Below are 15029 nucleotides of genomic sequence, written 5' to 3' on the forward strand. Positions count from 1 at the left end.
CTGTGTATGTGCGGATGGATATGTGTGTGTGTGTGTGTGTGTGTGTGTGTGTGTGTGTGTGTGTGCGAGTGTACACCTGTCCTTTTTTTCCCCTAAGGGAAGTCTTTCCGCTCCCGGGATTGGAATGACTCCTTACCCTCTCCCTTAAAACCCACATCCTTTCGTCTTTCCCTCTCCTTCCTGAAGAAGCAACCATCGGTTGCGAAAGCTAGTAATTCTGTGTGTGTGTTTTGTTCATGTGCCTGTCTGCCGGCGCTTTCCCGCTTGGTAAGTCTTGGAATCTTTGTTTTTAATATATTTTTCCCATGTGGAAGTTTCTTTCTATTTTATCACTTCCATACATAGTTACATTCCATACAAATACTTCCAGACAAAAATTCCTAACACTTAAAACTATCTTCGGAATTGGCAAATTTCTCTTCTTCAGAAACGCTTTTCTTGCCAGTCTATATTTTATGCCCTCTCTATTTCGGCCATCATCAGTTATTTTGCTGCCCAAATAATAAAACTCATCTACTACTTTAAGTGTCTCATTTCCTAATCTTATTCCCTCAGCATCATCTGATTTAATTCGACCACATTTGCTTTTGTTTATATTCATTTTATATCCTCTGTTCCAGACATCATCCATTCCCTTCACCTGCTCTTCCACATCTTTTGCTGTCTCTGACAGATTTATGTCACTGGCAAATCTCAAAGTTTTTATTGCTTCTTTCTGAACCTTAATTCCTGATTGCCCAATGTACAGATGGAATAACATTGAGGATAGGCTACAACCGTGTCCCACTCCTCCTCAAACACTGCTTCCCTTTCATGCCCATCAACACTCACAGCTAATGTCTGGTTTCTCTACAAGTTGTAAATAGTCTTTAGCTCCCTGCATTTTACCCATGCTACCTTCAGAATTTCCAACAGAGTACTCCAGTCAAAACTGTCAAAAGCTTTCTCTAAGTCTAAAATTGCTAGATTTGCCTTTCTTTAACCTATCTTCTAAGATAAGTCACAGGGTCAATATTGCCTTGTGTGTTCCTACATTTCTCCAGAATCCAAACTAATCTTCCCCTGACATTGGGTTCTACCAGTTTTTCAATTCCTCTGTAAAGAAATCATGTAAGCAGTTTGCAACCATGACTTATTAAACTAATAGTTCAGTAATATTCCCAACTATCAGCACCAGCTGTCTTTGGAATTGGAATTATGTAAGATTAGTAGTATTTAACACTTTTATATACATTACAGAGAAAGAACTATATTCACGTACTTCATTTTGATTTTCATTTCTTAAATTACATAAATTAGACAAACAACACATATTTGTAACAAGCTGATATTTCAATCACGCAAAAAAAAAGTAATTTCGCTGCATCAGTAGTAGTATATAAGTGAGAAGAAATGAAAATTAATACCTGCCAGCATTCTTTGTTCCTTCCATATCTTTGGTTATTGATTCCCATACATCATGTAACATTAAAGGCAGCAGTACTTTTTTATAGTCTTCATATGTTTTAAAATAACTCAACATTGGATACAGCTTCATCGATGTCAATGGGGGCGGAACACTATTCACTTTCTGTTCCTGAAATTAAGATTATAGAATGTTAGTAACAAACAAAATGTAAGTTCTAAGTATGCAGAAGATTCACAAAACAGTACAGAAAGTAGCTATTTTTTGAAATCGTAAGTATCAACTCATAAAATGAAATACAATGCAAAGTACACAACTGAACTGATGGTTTTTCCTCCATACCCTTTTTCTTTCAATTTTCTGTACTATTTTGGGTATTGTGCAGTCATTAAGCCTAGTGAGCACAATATTCTGTACACATTTGTATTCTGTTTTAACTTACGAAAAGTTATTAAAAAACCCAGAAGTATGTGTATCATGTCTGAAATCAGCAACTCAGATAATAAAATTAAAACAATTTGGAATATTATTAAAAGAGAAACAGGTCAACCAAGAGCACAGGAAGACAGTATTACTATCAAATTGAATGAAAACTTTACGAACAAAAAGTCAGAAGTTGAAAATATTTTTAATAATCATTTTCTAAATGTTGTGGATATAGTAGGATCCAGGTGTTCATTAGAAGATGCTAGACGGTTAATGGACAAGGCCATACCTATACAATTTGATACAATTGAAATCTCACCCACTTCTCCCTCTGAAATTAGGAAAATAATAAACTTGCTTAAAAGCAAAATCTCACATGGAATTGATGGCATTTCCAGTAAAATACTAAAAGCTTGTTCTCAACAGATAAGTAAGATTCTCAGCCACATGTGTAATAGCTCTCTAGAACAGGGCATTGAAATATGCTATTGTTATACCTTTGCATAAAAAAGGGGATAGATCTGATGTCAACAATTACTATCCAATCTCCCTTCAAACAGCTTTATCTAAAAATTTTGAGAAAGTAATGTATTCAAGAGTAGCTTCACATATCTGTAAAAATGAAGTACTCACAAAATATCAGTTTGGTTTCCAGAAAGGTTTTCCAACAGAAAATGCCTTATATGCTTTCACCAATCAAATTTTGAATGATCTGAATAACCGAACACCACCCATTGGGATTTTTTGTGATCTCTCAAAGGCTTTTGATTGGGTAAATCATGAAATTCTGCTAGACAAGCTCAAGTATTGTGGCATGAGTGGGACAATGCACAAATGGTTTAATTCGTACCTAGCTGGAAGAGTGCAGAAAGTTGAAATAAGCAGTTCTCATAATATGCAAAGATCAGCACATTCCTCAATCTGGGGAACTATCAAGAATGGGGTTCCACAAGGGTCGGTCTTGGGTCCTTTGTTGTTCTTAATATATATTAATGACTTTCCATTCTATATTCATGAAGAGGCAAAGTTAGTTCTCTTTGTTAATGACACAAGTATAGTAATCACACCTGACAAACAAGAATTAACTGATGAAATTGTCAATAATGTCTTTCAGAAAATTACTAAGTGGTTCCTTGTAAACAGACTCTCACTGAATTTTGATAAGACACAGTACATACAGTTCCGTACAGTAAATGGTATGACACCATTAATAAATATAGACCTTAATCAGAAGCATATAGCTAAGGTAGAATATTCAAAATTAATAGGTGTGTTCATTGATGAGAGATTAAACTGGAAGAAACACATTGATGAGCTGCTGAAACGTTTGAGTTCAGCTACTTATGCAATAAGGGTCATTGCAAATTTTGGTGATAAACATCTTAGTAAATTAGCTTAATATGCCTATTTTCACTCATTGCTTGCATATGGCATCATATTTTGGGGTAATTCATCACCGAGGAATAAAATATTTATTGCACAAAAGCGTGTAATCAGAATAATAGCTGGAGTCCACCCAAGATCATCCTGCAGACATTTATTTAAGGATCTAGGGATATTCACAGTAGCTTCTCAGTATATATACACTCTTATGAAATTTGTTATTAACAACCAAACCAGACTCAAAAGTAATAGCAGTGTGCATAACTACAATACTAGGAGAAAGGATGATCTTCACTATTCAAGATTAAATATAACTTTGGCACACAAAGAGGTGAATTATACTGCCACTAAAGTCTTTGGTCACTTACCAAATAGTATCATAAGTCTGACAGATAACCAACAAATATTTAAGAAGCAATTAAAAGAATTTCTGAATGACAACTCCTTCTGCTCCATAGAAGAATTTTTAGATATAAATTAAGAAAAAAAGAAAGAAACCAAACAAAAAAATTATTGTTGTTGTTGTTGTCTTCAGTCCTGAGACTGGTTTGATGCAGCTCTCCATGCTACTCTATCCTGTGCAGGCTTCTTGATCTCCCAGTGCCTACTGCAACCTACATCCTTCTGAATCTGCTTAGTGTATTCATCTCTTGGTCTCCCTCTACGATTTTTACCCTCCACACTGCCCTCCAATGCTAAATTTGTGATCCCTTGATGCCTCAAAACATGTCCTACCAACCGATCCCTTCTTCTAGTCAAGTTGTGCCACAAACTTCTCTTCTCCCCAATCCTATTCAATACCTCCTCATTAGTTACGTGATCTATCCACCTTATCTTCAGTATTCTTCTGTAGCACCACATTTCGAAAGCTTCTATTCTCTTCTTGTCCAAACTAGTTATCACCCATGTTTCACTTCCATACATGGCTACACTCCAAACAAATACTTTCAGAAACGACTTCCTGATACATAAATCTATATTCGATGTTAACAAATTTCTCTTCTTCAGAAACGCTTTCCTTGCCATTGCCAGTCTACATTTTATATCCTCTCTACTTCAACCATCATCAGTTATTTTACTTCCTAAATAGCAAAACTCCTTTACTACTTTAAGTGTCTCATTTCCTAATCTAATTCCCTCAGCATCACCCGATTTAATTTGACTGCATTCCATTATCCTCGTTTTGCTTTTGTTGATGTTCATCTTATATCCTCCTTTCAAGACACTGTCCATTTCGTTCAACTGCTCTTCCAAGTCCTTTGCCGTCTCTGACAGAATTACAATGTCATTAGCGAACCTCAAAGTTTTTATTTCTTCTCCATGAATTTTAATACCTACTCCAAATTTTTCTTTTGTTTCCTTTACTGCTTGCTCAATATACAGATTGAATAACATCGGGGAGAGGCTACAACCCTGTCTCACTCCTTTCCCAACCACTGCTTCCCTTTCATGCCCCTCGACTCTTATAACTGCCATCTGGTTTCTGTACAAATTGTAAATAGCCTTTCACTCCCTGTATTTTACCCCTGCCACCTTTAGAATTTGAAAGAGAGTATTCCAGTCAACATTGTCAAAAGCTTTCTCTAAGTCTACAAATGCTAGAAACGTAGGTTTGCCTTTTCTTAATCTTTCTTCTCAGATAAGTCGTAAGGTCAGTATCGCGTCATGTGTTCCAACATTTCTACGGAATCCGAACTGATCCTCCCCAAGGTCCGCATCTACCAGTTTTTCCATTCGTCTGTAAAGAATTCGCGTTAGTATTTTGAAGCTGTGACTTATTAAACTGATAGTTCGGTAATTTTCGCATCTGTCAGCACCTGCTTTCTTTGGGATTGGAATTATTATATTCTTCTTGAAGTCTGAGGGTATTTCGCCTGTCTCATACATCTTGCTCACCAGCTGGTAGAGTTTTGTCATGACTGGCTCTTCCACTGCCGTCAGTAGTTCTAATGGAATGTTGTCTACTCCGGGGGCCTTGTTTCGACTCAGGTCTTTCAGTGCTCTGTCAAACTCTTCACACAGTATCTTATCTCCCATTTCGTCTTCATCTACATCCTCTTCCATTTCCATAATATTTTCCTCGAGTACATCGCCCTTGTATAAACCTTCTATATACTTTTTCCACCTTTCTGCCATCCCTTCTTTTCTTAGAACTGGGCTGCCATCTGAGCTCTTGATATTCATACACGTGGTTCTCTTCTCTCCAAAGGTCTCTTTAATTTTCCTGTAGGCAGTATCTATCGTATCCCTAGTGAGATAAGGCTCTACATCCTTACATTTGTCCTCTAGCCATCCCTGCTTAGCCATTTTGCACTTCCTGTCGATATCATTTTTGAGAAGTTTGTATTCCTTTTTGCCTGCTCCATTTACGGCCTTTTTATGTTTTCTCCTTTCATCAATTAAATTCAATATTTCTTCTGTTACCCAAGGATTTCTAGAAGCCCTCATCTTTTTACTTACTTTATCATCTGCTGCCTTCATGACTTCATCCCTCAGAGCTACCCATTCTTCTTCTACTGTTTCTTTCCCCCATTCCTGTCAATTGTTCCCTGATGCCCTCCTTTAAAAAAATAAAAAAAAATAAAGAAGTTGTTATATTAACTTAATTATGTTGTTAAATTAACTTAATTATGTCATGTATTGGAAAATTTGACTCGTTCCACATCATTATGAAATATCGTATTCATGATCCATGGAACTAGTATTAATCTAATCTAATCTAATCTAACACCCAACATTACTTCAACCAGAAATAGCCACTTGGAGTCCTTATACAGCAACCAGCTGTAATCTATCAGTGTCATTAGAGCACTGCAGTGTAACATATAATTTTAGTGAATTTATGTGTTGCACAGCATCTATCGAACCAACAAATGATGATTGCCACCATAAAAGTAAAGAATTTAGTATAATATGCTGTTCGGAAGAATCTTTTCCTTGTGTGTATTTAATCTGGAGTTAGATGGACTGACCGTATCTGCAAGATGGGATGGTAATAGCACTTTTACTGAGCATCGCAGTACCTCCTTTATTCTGTGTCCTCAGATCTTGCCTTGGAGACGGCGTGATCCATGGAAGGAGGACTTTGGGAACACTCATGATGATGTCACTGATACCTGGAGAGTCTGAAGGTAATTCTGTACATAGCTTTCATTGGTTTTGATATGTGTCTTCAGTTATGAACCATCCAGTTTGATGTACTGAGCAAATACAATGTTACAGTTCAACTTTGTATGAAGTTACAGTTCAACTTTGTATGATGTTACTATTCATCTATGTGTGAAGTGTTGTTGCTGTATAATAATACAAGTTTAATATAATCTGATTAGTTCAATACAACCTCATTACCAAAAACATATTTCCCCACCATTTTGTAGAAAATTGCAACACTATTCGAATTTATACTTCCAGTATAAAAGAAGGTGCAGAGGATAATGAGTCCATATCTACACTGAGTTACAGGTTTATTTTGGCTCTACATTGTAAGCAAGTCAGAATTGCTAATTTACAGAGGTGAATGAGAACTTATTGACAAATTAACTCACTCAAGAAGCAAGTACATTTAAGCTCACATTACATCATGGAGTGGAAATCCCTTTCTGGAAATAAGACCAGGGCTGTGTCTATGCCATTCTTCACCGTAGCCTATCTTTCACGATTACCAATCCAGTGAGACACAGAGAAATAATTCATTTCAGTTTTCCAAGGATAAGAGGGAAACACTGGCAGACTGAAAAATGAGAGTCGGGCAACAAAGCAGGACGATCAGCTGAGACAAGTGTTGTCACTGAAACTCAATCTACATCTAGATGAAAACTCTAGAACAATATTATGGAAAGGATAGTTACTACTCACTATATGCCGGAGATGCTGAGTCGCATATAGGCACAACAAAAAGACTGCCATAAAATAAGCTTTCGGCCAACAAGGGCTTTGTCAAAAATAGACCCCCCCCCCCCCCCCACACACACACACACACGCACACGCTCATTCACGCACCTGACACAGTCTCTGGCACTATTCTGGCTTCAGCTGCCGTGAGAGTATGGCACTGAGGATGGAGTTGCTATGTGGTAACAACTATCCTTTTCATAATTTTATTACATTCCATCCTGGATTTTCCATTGTTTGAATACTCTGGAAGTCACACTGAAGTGTCTGGGAGACGGTTCATCGAACCACCTTAAGACTATTTCTCTACTGTTCCACTCTCTAACAGAGAACACCGCATGGAAAAAATGAACACTTAAATGCTCCGACTTCTCTTATTTTATTAAATCATCATTTTACCTGTGTAAGCTGATGTCAATAAAATATTTTCACATTCAGAGGAGAAAATTGGTGATTAAAATTTCATAAGAATATCTCACTGCATCAAAAATGTCTTTGTTTTAATTACTTCCACCCCAACTCACTTATCATATCCATTACATTCTCTCTCCTATTTCATGATAGTACAAAATTAGCTGCCCTTCTTGGAACTCTTATGATGTCCTCCAGAAATCCTATCCGGTAAGAATACCATGTGTGTAAGGACACTCAATTACACTACACTCAGAACACTACAATGGATCATATTTGTTGTTTAGCAATATGTCCAAAATGTATTTTATAAATGAAAAGAACAGCAATGTGGATGTTCCATGGAATATAATTATTTAGTTACCAGTATTTTCGGCTTGCCAGACTGTGATCTGGCTATAAAAAGTTGCCTAAATATATTAGTATAATAGAACATCTACATTTCTGTGCTGCTGTTGTTGTTGTTGTGGTCTTCAGTCCTGAGCCTGGTATGATGCAGCTCTCCATGCTAGTCTATCCTGTGCAAGTTTCTTCATCTCCCAGTACGTACTGCAGCCTACATCCTCCTGAATCTGCTTAGTGTATTCATCTCTTGGTCTCTCTCTATGATTTTTACCCTCCACACTGCCCTCCAATACTAAATTGGTGATCCCTTGATGCCTCAGAACATGTCCTACCAACCGATCCCTTCTTCTAGTCAAGTTGTGCCACAAACTCCTCTTCTCCCCAATCCTATTCAATACCTCCTCATTAGTTGTGTGATCTACCCATCTAATCTTCAGCATTCTTCTGTAGCACCACATTTCGAAAGCTTCTATTCTCTTCTTGTACAAACTATTTATTGTCCATGTTTCACTTCCATACATGGCTATACTCCATACAAATACTTTCAGAAACGACTCCCTGACACTTAAATCTACACTCGATGTTAACAAATTTCTCTTCTTCAGAAACGCTTTCCTTCCCATTGCCAGTCTACATTTTATATCCTCTCTACTTCGACCATCATCATCATCAGTTATTTTGCTCCCTAAATAGCAAAACTCTTTTACTGCTTTAAGTGTCTCATTTCCTAATCTAATTCCCTCAGCATCACAAGAGTTAATTCGACAACATTCCATCACCCTCGTTTTGCTTTTGTTGATGTTCATCTTATATCCTCCTTTCAAGACACTGTCCATTCCATTCAACTGCTCTTCCAAGTCCTTTGCTGTCTCTGACAGAATTACAATGTAATCGGCGAACCATAAAGTTTTTATTTCTTCTCCACATATTTTAATACCTACTCCAAATTTTTCTTTTTTTCCTTTACTACTTGCTCAATATACAGATTGAATAACATCGGGGAGAGGCTACAACCCTGTCTTACTCCCTTCCCAACCACTGCTTCCCTTTCATGCCCCTCGACTCTTATAACTACCATCTGGTTTCTGAACAAATTGTAAATAGCCTTTTGCTCCCGATATTTTGCCCCTGTCACCTTCAGAATTTGAAAGAGTATTCCAGTCAACATTGTCAAAAGCTTTCTCTAAGTCTAAAAATGCTAGAAACGTAGGTTTGCCTTTTCTTAATCTAGCTTCTAAGATAAGTCGTAGGGTCAGTACTGCCTCACATGTTCCAATATTTCTATGGAATCCAAACTGATCTTCCGCGAGGTCGGCTTCTACTAGTTTTTCCATTCGTCTGTAAAGAATTCGCGTTAGTATTTTGCAGCCATGACTTATTAAACTGATAGTTCGGTAATTTTCAGATCTGTCAACACCTGCTTTCTTTGGGATTGGAATTATTATATTCTTCTTGAAGTCTGAGGGTATTTCGCCTGTCTCATACATCTTGCTCACTAGATGGTAGAGTTTTGTCAGGACTGGCTCTCCCAAGGCTGTCAGTAGTTCTAATGGAATGTTTTCTACTTCCGGGGCCTTGTTTCGACTTAGGTCTTTCAGTGCTCTGTCAAACTCTTCACCCAGTATCATATCTCCCATTTCATCTTCATCTACATCCTCTTCCATTTCCATAATATTGCCCTCAAGTACATCACCCTTGTGTAGACCCTCTATATACTCCTTCCACCTTTCTGCTTTCCTTTCTTTGCTTAGAACTGGGTTTCCATCTGAGCTCTTGATATTCATACACATGGTTCTCTTCTCTCCAAAGGTCTCTTTAATTTTCCTGTAAGCAGTATCTATCTTACCACTAGTGAGATAAGGTTCTACATCCTTACATTTGTCCTCTATCCATCCCTGCTTGGCCATTTTGCACTTCCTGTTGATCTAATTTTTGAGACGTGTTATCAAGTTATAAGCATGACATCAATCTATCATGCAGTAATGGAAGATCCAGTTAACTCCCAAGAAGGGTCCCCATCCAACTTCTCTCACTCATGGAATCATATGGCAAAGACATATGCTGACAATGAGCTGAAAAAGAGTCAAGATTATAGTCTAAAAGAAAGGACAAAACATTAGGAGTACTTAAAGCAGTAAAGGAGACAACTTGCCCTAGAAGCACCGAGTTGTTGACAAACATACAAAAAAGAATGGAAATGTTGCTAGCTTCATAATTTAGCAGTAAAGACAACTCACCTGATAGTAAAGGCACTGAGTCGTTGACAGGCCCACAAAAAAGAATGAAAATGTTGTTAGCTTTCAGATAAAATCTTTAACGAGCTAGAGCGTGTGCACACACATGTGCATGCATGCAAACCCATGCACGAGCATGCGTGCATGTGCCCCCCCCCCCCCCCCCCCACACACACAGAGATAGAGAGAGAGAGAGAGAGAGAGAGAGAGAGAGAGAGAGAGAGAGAGAGAGAGTGAGAGAGAAGGGTGGGGGGGGGAGAGAGCTGTGCCCCTACACTGTGTAGCCCCCATCTTCATAGTTTAAAAAAGCTAGTGCTGGGAGAAAGGATCCAGATGACATGGGTTATGAAGCAGTCACTGAACTCCAGCATGTTGTCTCAGCAGCATGTTCCACTATTGGGTGGTCAACTCTGCTTTTGAACACACGTAGACAGTGGCCATTCTTTCTGGTGGACAGATGGTCGGTGGCCATACCCACATAAAATGCTGGACAGAAACTGCAGCAGGGCTGGTGTATGGCATAACTGTTTTCACGTGCCACAGTCTCTGATGGGATAGGCCAAACCTGTGACAGGGCTAAAGTATCATGCGCTGTGTGGGTGAATAGAGCAGGTATTGCACCTGTGCCTTCAACACCTGTGGCAAGGGGTTGGGAGTGGGTGACGTAATGGGGGATCAGGACGTTGGGTTAAGTTGGGTGGCTGGCAGAATACAGTTTCGGAAGTGTGGGAAGGACTGTGAGTAGGATGTCCCTCGTTTCTGGGAATGACAGTAAATAGCAATGCCCTGGCAAAGGATATGGTTCAGTTGCTGCAGTCTAGGATGATAATTGGAGACAGGGGAGTAGGGGAGGTAGGGGGGCAGGGGGAGTGGCTCCTTTGTAGATGGTTCTTGGGGGTAGTGTTAATATTGTGAAACTCAAATAACAATAAAGCAATGATGACATTCCAGAAGAACTCTTTAAACTTGATGGACAAGGTATCAGAGTCTTACACAAACTTTCCAAAAAAGTTGTGATACAGGTCAACACTCTTCCCTGTATTATCACTTCTATTTCATTACCAAAACAGACGAATGTGTAGGAATATGAAGATCACAGACTCATCTACATCTACATCCATACTCCGCAAGCCACCTGACGGTGTGTGGTGGAGGGTACCCTGAGTACCTCTATCGGTTCTCCCTTCTATTCCAGTCTCGTATTGTTCGTGGAAAGACGGATTGTCAGTATGCTTCTGTGTGGGCTCTAATCTCGCTGATTTTATCCTCATGGTCACTTCGCGAGATATACGTAGGAGGGAGCAATATACTGCTTGACTCTTCGGTGAAGGTATGTTCTCGAAACTTTAACAAAAGCCCGAACCGAGCCACTGAGCGTCTCTCTTGCAGAGTCTTCCACTGGAGTTTATCTATCATCTCCGTAACGCTTTCACGATTACTAAATGATCCTGTAACGAAGCACGCTGCTCTCCATTGGATCTTCTTTATCTCTTCTATCAACCCTATCTGGTACGGATCCCACACTGTTGAGCAGTATTCAAGCAGTGGGCGAACATGCGTACTGTAACCTACTTCCTTTGTTTTCGGATTGCATTTCCTTAGGATTCTTCCAATGAATCTCAGTCTGACATCTGCTTTACCGACGATCAACTTTATATGATTATTCCATTTTAAATCACTCCTAATGCGTACTCCCAGATAATTTATGGAATTAACTGCTTCCAGTTGCTGACCTGCTATATTGTAGCTAAACGATATGGGATCTTTCTTGCTATGTATTCGCAGCACATTACACTTGTCTACATTGAGATTCAATTGCCATTCCATGCACCATGCTTCAATTCGCTGCAGATCCTCCTGCATTTCAGTACAATTTTCCATTGTTAAATCCTCACGATATACCACAGCATCATCCGCAAAAAGCCTCAGTGAACTTCCGATGTTATCCACAAGGTCATTTATGTATATTGTGAATAGCAACGGTCCTACGACACTCCCCTGCGGCACACCTGAAATCACTCTTACTTCGGAAGACTCCTCCCCATTGAGAATGACATGATCCGTTCCGTTATCTAGGAACCCTTCAATCCAATCACACAATTGGTCTGATAGTCCATATGCTCTTACATTGTTCATTAAACGACTGTGGGGAACTGTATCGAACGCCTTGCGGAAGTCAAGAAACATGGCATCTACCTGTGAACCCGTGTCTATGGCCCTCTGAGTCTCGTGGACGAATAGCGCGAGCTGGGTTTCACACGAGCGTCTTTTTCGAAACCCATGCTGATTCCTACAGAGTAGATTTCTAGTCTCCAGAAAAGTCATTATGCTCGAACATACTACGTGTTCCAAAATTCTACAACTGATCGATGTTAGAGATATAGGTCTATAGTTCTGCACATCTGTTCGACATCCCTTCTTGAAAACAGGGATGACCTGTGGCCTTTTCCAATCCTTTGGAACGCTTCGCTCTTCTAGAGACTTACGTTACACCGCTGCAAGAAGGGGGCAAGTTCCTTTACGAACTCTGTGTAAAATCGAACTGGTATCCCATTAGTCTTATGAGCCACTCCTTAAAAATTTTCTGAAAGTTATCAATCCATGTTACAAGAAACATGTCAGAAATTTGTTGGTAGGGCACAGTTTGAGTTTAGGAAGTGTTTGGATACAAATTCTAGTGAAAAATGCTACAATCAAGATAAAATTGTAGGCCTCTGTTTCATTAATTACTAGTTGAGATATCTGTCATTGGCTGGGTATTTATTTATAGCTGTGCCCAAGACTTCAAACATGTGGAATTTATTCTTGACTTAAAAAGCTTCTTTGTTTACATTTGAAGCAGTATGATTGATGACTGAACAAACTGCTTATTTGCTTCACTAACATGGAAGAGAGCCATGTAAAGATGGCCACAGGAAGAGCAACTGACAACTTTAAGTCTCTGTGAATGAAGGGTTCTGAAGATCAACATAATGCATGACGCTCTTCTTCAGAAAAAGTTTCCAAAGAGCAACTGATGTTCTCGAGCCGCAGCAAGCCTCACCTCATGGTCTTCATCGGCCTTCAGACTGCACAGTCCTCAGTCTTTTTAACTATTCTAAAGTATCCAGAAAGAATTGACCATTTTTTGGGACTTTTATATGTAAATAGAAAAAAATCAGAATGTAATAAGTAGCTAATCAAATCAAAAAGCAAACTTTGTAAAATAGTTTTTCCTAGCAACAGGTATTAATAAAACCTATCAAAAGAAGCAAAGCAATGATGTTAAGTTTTTAAAGCATGAAACAAAATCAGTTAACCCCTTAACCAAGTAAACTGGCTGTTAGTTTGTATTCGTGAAGACAAGATTGTGGTGCTGAATTCTGTCACTGAAGAAACTTCCAAAAATACATATCACTGATTAACAGTGCCACCTTTTGATTCTTTGGTGTTAGGTGTACTATGCCCTAATAATTAAATGTCTGAACTACTAAGCTCAGATTGTAATGAAATAAAGCCTATACACTACCACAAGCCATGCTCAGGTGCCTATTAAAACCCCTGAAAATCAGTCTTGTAGTTTTGGAGATTAGTATTTTCAAACAGACAGACAGACATGAAGATTTCAGATAAAACTTTAAATTACAGTATCTTATTTTCCCGTGATCTCACTTTGATGAAATCACACCTATACAGTACCCCAAGCTACACTGAAGGTACCTGTGAAAACCCCATTAAAATTCATATAGTAGTTTTGGAGATTAGCATGTTCAAACAGCCAATCAGACACATCATCATAGTTTTACAGTTTTATTATTGATAGAGGTGAAAAGGCCTTTGATAAGGAGGTAACTAACTTGGTTAATATGTGTAGAGAGGTTGAACAAGGATGCATTCTGACACTTATGATATTCAATTTGTACTCAGAGACTATCTTTCAGGAATCCATTTGTGATACATGAAAAGACATTTAGATTAATAGAGTCTTCATCAAAAACATTCACTGCACTGATGATACAATACTGATACCACCACCTAAAAGGTAGCTGCAAAGGAGATCTTAGTGCATCAAAAAAGTCTTTGTTTTAATGACTTCCACCCCAACTCACTTGTTATACCCATGACATTCTCTCCCCTACTTCATGATAGTAAAAATTAGCTGCCCTTCTTGGGACCATTTCCCAATATCATCCCAGACTGAAGCAACTGAACCACATCTTTCACCGGGGCTTTGAATATTAATCAGTGAGCCTGGAAATGATGAACATCCTAAACATAATCCTTCCCAACCAACCTACGCATCATCCTGGTCCAACCCTACACCACTCCCGCTCCCAAGCCCTTGCACAGAGGTCATATCCCTATGACAGACCATGGTGAAAGACATGGTTGATTCACAAACCCAGCAAATCCTACTCTAGTCCTGTCATAGTTTGCCTTATCCCAGTGGTATGGGCACCTATCAAAGCAGCTGTATCACATACCAATTCTGTTGCAAATTCTGCACAGTATTTCATGTGGGCATTACCAACAACCAGCTGTCCACCATAATGAATGGCCACTGCTAAACTGTGAACTACAGCAGATCTGATCACTCAGTGGCAGAACATGCTACTAAATGCAATGGGCTTGAGTTCACTGGCTACCTCACATCCTGCATCATCTGGATCCTCCTGTCTAGCACCAGTTTTTCTGAACTACAGAGATGGAGCTGTCCTTGCAATGCATCCTTTGCTCCTGTAATCCTCCTGCCCTCAGTCTCTGTTAACACGGACAGAAATGATTAGTGAACACGTTAACACAACAAATGGAAGATTTACTTGACTTGTATTTCTCCAAGTGAATGAAGATATTACAAATAATGCAGTAAGAAAAAGATTCAAGCTATTACAGCAGCACCAATGATGGGGCTGAGAATAGGGGGTGTCCGCATAGCTCCATGTAGTGATGTGGCT

The 15029-nt window shown here is 39.0% G+C and overlaps 1 protein-coding gene across 2 annotated transcripts in view; it reads right to left on the reverse strand.

The window, feature by feature from the left end:
- Positions 1-15029, reverse strand: part of LOC126354906 (probable helicase senataxin) — a 264286-nt gene that overhangs the window by 149811 nt on the left and 99446 nt on the right. For both annotated transcript variants that reach the window (XM_050004975.1, XM_050004976.1), the window contains one exon: positions 1407-1576. In XM_050004975.1, the coding sequence (XP_049860932.1) occupies positions 1407-1576 (170 nt within the window). The remainder of the gene's footprint in view (positions 1-1406; positions 1577-15029) is intronic.

Source organism: Schistocerca gregaria, chromosome 3, assembly GCF_023897955.1.
Source record: "Schistocerca gregaria isolate iqSchGreg1 chromosome 3, iqSchGreg1.2, whole genome shotgun sequence".
NCBI lineage: Eukaryota > Metazoa > Arthropoda > Insecta > Orthoptera > Acrididae > Schistocerca > Schistocerca gregaria.